This window comes from Chrysochloris asiatica, unplaced genomic scaffold (genome assembly GCF_000296735.1).
Source record: "Chrysochloris asiatica unplaced genomic scaffold, ChrAsi1.0 scaffold00028, whole genome shotgun sequence".
In the NCBI taxonomy this organism is placed as follows: domain Eukaryota; kingdom Metazoa; phylum Chordata; class Mammalia; order Afrosoricida; family Chrysochloridae; genus Chrysochloris; species Chrysochloris asiatica.
This window is the reverse complement of record NW_006408546.1, coordinates 4,754,122-4,761,519: the sequence shown is the minus strand read 5'-3', so window position 1 is coordinate 4,761,519 and position 7,398 is coordinate 4,754,122. Positions and strand designations below refer to the sequence as shown.

At 46.7% G+C, this 7,398-nt stretch overlaps 1 protein-coding gene across 1 annotated transcript; it reads right to left on the bottom strand.

The window, feature by feature from the left end:
• Positions 1-2,279: 2,279 nt before the first annotated feature.
• NUDT16 (nudix (nucleoside diphosphate linked moiety X)-type motif 16) lies at positions 2,280-3,771 on the bottom strand. Its single transcript, XM_006846638.1, has 3 exons — positions 3,634-3,771; positions 3,257-3,526; positions 2,280-2,483 (listed from the first exon to the last, which is right to left on the bottom strand). The coding sequence occupies exons 1-3, from the start codon at positions 3,769-3,771 to the stop codon at positions 2,280-2,282; spliced, it is 612 nt and encodes a 203-aa protein (XP_006846701.1).
• Between the last annotated feature and the right edge of the window lie 3,627 nt (positions 3,772-7,398).

Sequence of the window (7,398 nt, the reverse complement as noted above, 5' to 3'; positions counted from 1 at the left end):
TGACGCATTAGCCCACAGTGCCACACCAGGACTCCTTGAATAGGTTATTGTTGTTAAGTGCTGTGGAGATGGTTCCGACTCATAGTGACCCTGCACAGGGTTTCCGAGGCTGTAAATCTTTATGGGAGCAGAATGCCTCATCTTTCTCCTGCGGAACTGCTGGTAGTTTCGATCTGCTGACCATGTGGTTGGCAGCCCGACTCATAACCACTATGCTACCAGAGCTCCTTAGGACTCCTTGATTATAGATGGTCCTAAATCACCTGCTTGACCAGCAGAATGTGGCAAAAGTGACACTATGATTTTGGAGAAGAGATCAGTAACTTGCAAGTTCCACCTGGTCTCTAGGAATACTTTTTTTGGAGTCCTAAGCCACTAAAAGATGTCCATTTATCCTGAGATGACCATACTGGAAAGGCCACATACAGGAGCTTCAGTCAGCAGTCCCAGATTGCTTCCTCCCATAACCACTTGGTGCCAGAGTTGTAAGTGTGAAGGTATCTTTCCAAACCAGTCCTATTTGCTAGCTTAATAGCACCAGGCCTCTTCAAGGGATCTCTGTTCTTGTAATACAAAATGAAGAATCACCCAGCTGAGCCCCATCCAAATTTCTGACCCTAAAAATCTTGATATAAAACAGATGTTGTTGCTGAGACTAACATGTATGACCATACCACCCAGAACTCACCCTAGATATAGAAGTATTCAAAGTGAAAAAAGAATGTAAACAGGGAACCAGAGATACATATGCCACAACAAAAAACACATTAGGAGGCGATAATATGATTACAGACCTTCCAAATAAAGATTTACAAGAAAAAAATAAAAACAAACCAATATAACCCAAAACTTAGATCAAGCCTTACTTACTCCTAGGCCATCTAGCTCAACCCCTACCCCTAACATAACACTAAACAAAGTTCTAGGCCTTGCCTACGCCTAGCCACAGTCCTTTTTTTTTTTTTTTTTAAACAGGTGGTTTCTTCAAGCACTGTTTTGGGATAGCGCCAAAATTCTTTCCACTTCAGGTCCTTGATATGCTTTATTCCTAGAATTCTCTATACTTACAGCCTACTTGTTTACTTTCTTCTCAACCCATAGTTTAAATGCTCTTCAGAAAAGGCCCTTCCAACTAAAACAACAAAAAAGTCAAGATATGACTTGTATCAGTTCCTTGTTAATTTCTTTGTTACTTAAATAAAGCACACAAATAGGCATCCCTTGTTAAACACTTGAACCTAGCTACTTTTCCAGAGCAGGAGTTCATAAATAATGACCCACAGGCTGGTCACCAGCTTTTTAAAATAAAGTTTTTATTGGCAATATAACCATATTCATTCATTTACATATTGTCCATGACTGCTTCTGAGCTATACAGGTAGAGCTGAGTAGTTGTGAGAGACACCATGAAGCCTGCAGTCTAATATATTTTGCATCTGGACCTTTCAAGTTTGCAGATTGTGCTCTCATCTTGGAGAACAGGGTCTATGGATCTCTGAGCATTATCAAGATCTTCAATACCTTATACAGTACCCAGTACTTAGTAGGCACACAATAAATAGTGTGGAAAGAACTGATGGGCCTTGAAGCCCTTGTTTCCTTGGAAGCTTTTAGGCAGGGCAGGACTAGGAAGAAGTTGGATCAGGAGGGAACTGATCTTAGCAGAGGGAGTCCCAAAGATGAAACTGCTACAAAAGTAGCATCAAGTTCACAGCTCTCAGGTTCAAGGTCAGTTTAAAGAGTCAAAGGTTAGCTAGGACTTTTCTTTACCTTTTAGGGACCCAATGCGTTGGCCACTCCCAAAGGGCCTGGCCACTTTCAGGGAGCAGAGGGTCTCTGCTTTTGTCTTCTACCTGGAAGCATGGGCTAGGCTAGGCCCTAGAAAGCAGTCACATAGGGACATGTGAAGAGACCTTCCCCAGTATCAAAAGCCCCTCCTCAGCAAGGAGAAAGCAAAGTGTGACAAGCCAGGCCCTAGCCATGTTACTTCGAGGTTAAACAAAGGGAAGGTGTTTGAGTGCGGACACAGATTGTATATTCACATGGGTGCTGGGGGGAAAGTACTAGGCTGTGAGTATATTCCTGAATCCATAAAGATAATGTTTGCTAGGGCCCTTGGGATTATTTTTGTCCCTGATGATGGTAATTGGGAGGTGGGAGTACGTAGGGGGGGCAGGAGAAGGGGGTCACAGAACATATTGCACATACTTCTTCATTTAATCTATTATTTTCTAGGTCCAGAAGAGAAAATATTCCTCCTTCTCTCCCTCACTCCGGCTCTATGGGTCCATGGAAAGCTGCTTCTTGTGACCACCTGGGATCTTAAGGCCCTGGATGAATCCAGACTCCAGTAACCCCAAGTCCTGGAGGGCGTCCAGCAGCTGCTCACGAGCAACGCCAATAAAGGAATTCTCCAGAAAGGCAGGTAGGCCTCCCACACCATCCAGCAGGGTATACAGGGGGACCCGAACCAGGCCCAATACCTGTGAAAGAAAGGAGGCAGGGGGCACTGGGAACCCAGGTAGCCCATCCCCTAACCCTCTCCCCAGCCAGATCTTTCTAGAGTTGAGGCCTCACAGCTCATCAGCCCAACAGAACCATGTCCAAGGCTCATACCTCAGTGGGGCCTAATGGGACAGCCCTCTGATGACAAATGACTTGAAATACATAGCTGCTGATTGTTACACCAACTCTTCCTCATATCTGACTGGCTTCTGCCTCCAGGATGCATGCTTGGCCTTACCCAGAGCACCATGATTTGGGAAACTAGGGGGAAATGCACTCTCCCCCAAACCTACTGATTCTGGGCATGGGACCTAGTTATCTGGGTTTTACTGAGGACCCCAAATGATTCTGATGCTTGCCAAGGTGTGAGACTCACCACCACACACAAAGTGTCCCTAACTCACCTACCCTTTGATGCCAAGAATTTCCTGAAAGTATCAGGACACAAATCTTGCCCCAGGAAGGCAGGGGCCTGGAAATAAGGGCCTAGGATGCTATGCCTTGCTATTCTATGTGGGGAGCAGGAAAGACTTATCTGGAAAGATCGTTGCAAAGGTTAAGTAAAAGAGGGTTAGGAGGTGGGAGAAGCTTGGTAAGTAAACGAGGTAGGCTGTTCGTCATACAGCTGCAAGAAGACGAAGACCACAACTACCAAGAAACTGTAGGGGAGGACGAGGTCAGAGGACATAGGGCTTTTCGGGACCAGGCAAGGAGTGGTTGGGTGTGGGGCTGGGTCTCCGGGGAGGCCCACCTCCAGCCCGTGATCCTTGGCGCGTGGGGCTTCGGCCTCCACCGCGGCCAGCTGCTCGGGCGTCAGGCGCTTAGCGTAGAAATGGGCCACGACGCGCGGCCGGGTCCCGGCATAAGAGCTGCGGTAGTCAGAGCGCTCCACGCGGAAGGCGGCCGCCGCCTCGCCCAGCTCCTCGAGCAGCTCGCGGTTCAGCCCATCCTCCAGGCTGCTGTCTTGCGCGTCCACGAAGCCGCCTGGGAAGCCCAGGCGCCCGTCGAAGCGCATCTGCATCTGCGGAGGAGAAGTGGGGATTGGCTGCAGCGTCCGCAGAGGCGGGCCCCCAGGGAGCTAGCAGGGTCGGGGCGGAGACCGGGAGTGGCCACACGCCCCCTCCTCACCAATACGGCGTAGCGCAGCGGGATGTGGCCGAAGAGCAGTCCCTGGTCGGGTGCGTAGAGCATCGCATGGCACGCATGCCGCCAACCAGACCCCAGCCCTAGGGCCTCGGCTAGCTCCAGCCAGCGGCCCCCAGCCATGACTGGACGCTCGCCCTCCCTTTGGCTCTACTGGCCCTTGTGGGCAGGCAAGTGGGCGGGCTTCACTTTGGACCAATCCTAGCCTGGGCAGGGCCGCCACAACCAATCCCTGCAGGGCTCCGGAGCGGCTGGGGCGGGGCTACTAAAGCCCTGGAGGCTGCCAGTGGGGGTGGGACCTACGGGCCTCGGGCAAGTCAAAGGCCTAGGGACGCTCGGGAAACCGGAAGCTTCCTCGGAGTTGGTTCTCTGGTCTGGGTTGGAGTAGCGCCCGGGAGCAAATAGATGCTTACGTCACAGCGTAGCGCCTACAGCAGTTTCCGAGGTCAGGAGAGCTTGGCGCACCTGAGTTTTATAGCATGAGTCTGATTCATTTAGGGGTAAGTCCTGGAAACCAAAGGAACAAGGTGGAGTTCTGAACCTACTTTGATTTGCTTTGGATAGTACTCGAAGCGCTGAGCTAGGGTTGGGGCTAGGAAGGAAATGAGGCAATGTTGACTTGTGAGGTGCGGTCTATCATAGGGCAGAGAGGAATGGAGGGGAGTCATGTCTGTAACCGCTGTGTTGAGTGGTAAATGGGGGGCACGCCTTAGCTGACTGGATGCAGGAAGAAAATTGGGTTAGTTTGTGGTTAGAGTACTTGGGCGGAAGGCAATGACATTTTTTCAGATGGTGATCATAGGATGGGGGTAGTCATTAAGAAGTTTAGTTCTTATCAAATTACGATGGTGATGGGCACCAGGCAGCTAAATGTGGTGTCTGAAGCATAGGAAATGGGCCATGGAGAAGGCAGGATTGGAAGAGATGGTGGGAGAATGTGTGGGTGAAACCATGTGGGCAGAGTGCGGAGGGCAGAGAGAACAAGCCCTCAAGACTTTCAAGGTTTTACCTTCAAACATTCAGACTTTGGAGTTGTGAAGGAGGGTGGGGATTGCTCAGTATACTAGGTTGTTGTGAAGTGCTGTTGAGTCGGTTCCGACCCATAGCGACCCATAGGGTTTCCGAGGAGCAGCTGGTGAGCTTGAACTACCGACCTTGCAGTTCAAACGGCGCATTAACCCACAGCGCCACACCATTTTTCCTACTGCTTTGTATTAAACATCAAAGATGTGGTGAAACCCAGGTGAAATTGCCACTACAAATTAGTAAATAAGCGCAAGTAAGCTTGCTTATTGGGTAATCCACCTCTATGGTGTTGTTGTTAAATGCTGTCGAGTCAGTTCCGATCCACAGCGACCCTGTACAGAGTTTTCCGAAGCTGTAAATCTTTTGGGGAGCAGAAAGCCTCATCTTTCTTCTGTTGTAGTTTCGAACTGCTGACCTTGCGGTTCGCAGCCCAATTCGTATCCACCCCTATAGGAGAGCAAATAACTGATCTCCCCCACCAGTGTAGAGTGGCTACTCAGGGTCTGATGCTGGGACACTAAGATTCAGGATCCCCTATCTTGCGTCAAGGGTCGCTATGGGTCGGACCCGACTCAATGGCACTTAACAACATCTTGCGTCAAGCTTTCCCTACCTTTCCTCAGGCCTGCACTCAAGTGGTCCCTACACAGAGTCAGTATTTATTATGCAACGGAAAGGCAGCTCCTGGGGAGGACCTAGCCGTAAAGCACAGCCAGTATGTGACAGTAAGTGGTAGGAAAGAACCCAGGACACAGGCTTGTGACCTTGACAAATCACTTTACCTGCAGTTCCCCAATTGCTCATCTGTTAAATAGAGATGATGATACCAAAAGATTAGGGATGTTGATACGTGTAAAGCACTCAGAAAACAATAAAAACAAATTCATTGTCAGAGTTAAGTCAGGGACCCCATCGCATAGGAGATTCCCAGGTCTTTTCCTGCAGCACAGCTGATGGGTTTGAATCACTGACCTTTTTTGGTGAGCAGCTAAGCTACTAGAGCTCCTTGAACGGTGTCCGTTGCTGTTGGTAAGTGCGGTTGAGTCGGTTCCAACCCATAAGACCCTGTAGTAGTGTTTCCAAGGAGCGGCTGTAGGTAGGTGCTGTCCAGTCAGTTCTGCCTCACAGAGACTCTATGCACAACAGAACAAAAGTCGGCCTGGTCCTGCGTCGTCCTCATAATTGTAGCGTTTTGAGTCCATTGTTGTTTTTTTTATTTGTATTTAAGAATAAGATAAAACAGGTTTATGTTTTGTTTTGTTTATATTCTGTGTCACAACTGTAATTTTAAAACAGTATGACATAAACCAAAGCAAAATATATACACATATAAAAGTAGTCATATAATTTGCATTTGGATTTAGTTGGTGGAGGTGCTCTGTTTCTTAGTCGTCTCTAAGACTATATGCTCTTTTTTTTAGAGATTAAAGTATTTTATAAAGCCTGAGTATTTGCCCATTTTGGGATACTGGTGATGTCTTCTCCTGTGCAGACACTGTTATATTTTCCCTCAGTCTCTGATAACGTAGTGGTTAAGAATTGGGCTGCTAACCTCAAGGTCGGCAGTTTGAAACTACCAGCTGTTTTACGGGAGAAAGATAAGGCTTTCTGCTCCCGTAAAGATTTACAGCCTTGGAAACTCTGTACAGGGTCGCTATGAGTCGGAACCGACTCCACGGTACTTACCATTTTAAACCTTAGTTATTTTATAATTTAACGAAGATGAATGAGGTATTGTAACATTCCCAGGGAAAATAGATATTGAAAACAAAACAATTAGTTAAAACAGTTTCTACCAGATTCCAGATTTTAAACTGCATCATATCATATTGTCCTGCTCCAGACCCTGTGTACTGACGTATATGCAGGTTCTGTATGAGCAAAAGTAACTATTCTGGATTTCCCATATTTCATAATATAGTCTCTAATTTGTTATGATGTTAAGTGCTGTCGAGTTGGTTCCGACTCAAAGCAACCCTGCATAGGGTTTCCAGGGAGCGACTGGTAAGCTTGGACCACCGACCTTGTAGTTCAAATGGCTTTGCAGTCTGTATGATACATACAGTCAAATGCCATTGCTTAGTCAAGAAAGCACAAGTAAACATCTTTCTAGTAATTTCTGCTTTCAGCCAAGATTCATCTGACTTCATCAGTGTCCTTCTGAATCCGTCTTGAATTTCTGACAGTTCCCTGTTGGTGTAGTGTTGAAACCATTTTAAAACTATTTTCAGCAGCATGCTATTTGCATATGATACTAATGATACTTTATGATAACTTCCACATTCTGTTGAATCACCTCTCTATGTGATGAGCACAGAAATGGATCTCTTCCAGGCCACTGACCAGGTAGCTGTCGTCCAAATTTCTTGGCGTGGTGAGTGATCACTTCCAGCACTCCATTCGTTTGTAGAACCATTTCATTTTGTTTTCTGTGTAGTGTGGACTTATTTAATCAGTACCACATTGTTTCTTGATCATCATGTTATCTTCTAAAATGATTGAATTTCTATCAATTCTATTTGTTACAGTGATTGTATAATTGCCATCTTTTTTTTTTTTTTTAAGGTTTTTATTGTGAATTGAATGAAAGTTTATAAGGCAGATCATCAGTTTTACATGCAACAAATATACACCTTATTTTATTGCAATGATTATAATCCCCTCCATGTACTCTGGTAGCATAGTGGTTACGAATCGGGATGTGAACTATAAGGTCAGCAGTTC

Bases quoted from the DNA above. Each gene is read 5' to 3' on its own strand.
- NUDT16 (XM_006846638.1), bottom strand. From the start codon at position 3,771: ATGGCTGGGGGCCGCTGGCTGGAGCTAGCCGAGGCCCTAGGGCTGGGG. The intron at 3,527-3,633 runs GTGAGGAGGGGG...TCTCCTCCGCAG, and splicing joins CGCTGCGCTACGCCGTATTG to ATGCAGATGCGCTTCGACGG. The intron at 2,484-3,256 runs GTGGGCCTCCCC...TTTCTTTCACAG, and splicing joins CCAAGGATCACGGGCTGGAG to GTATTGGGCCTGGTTCGGGT.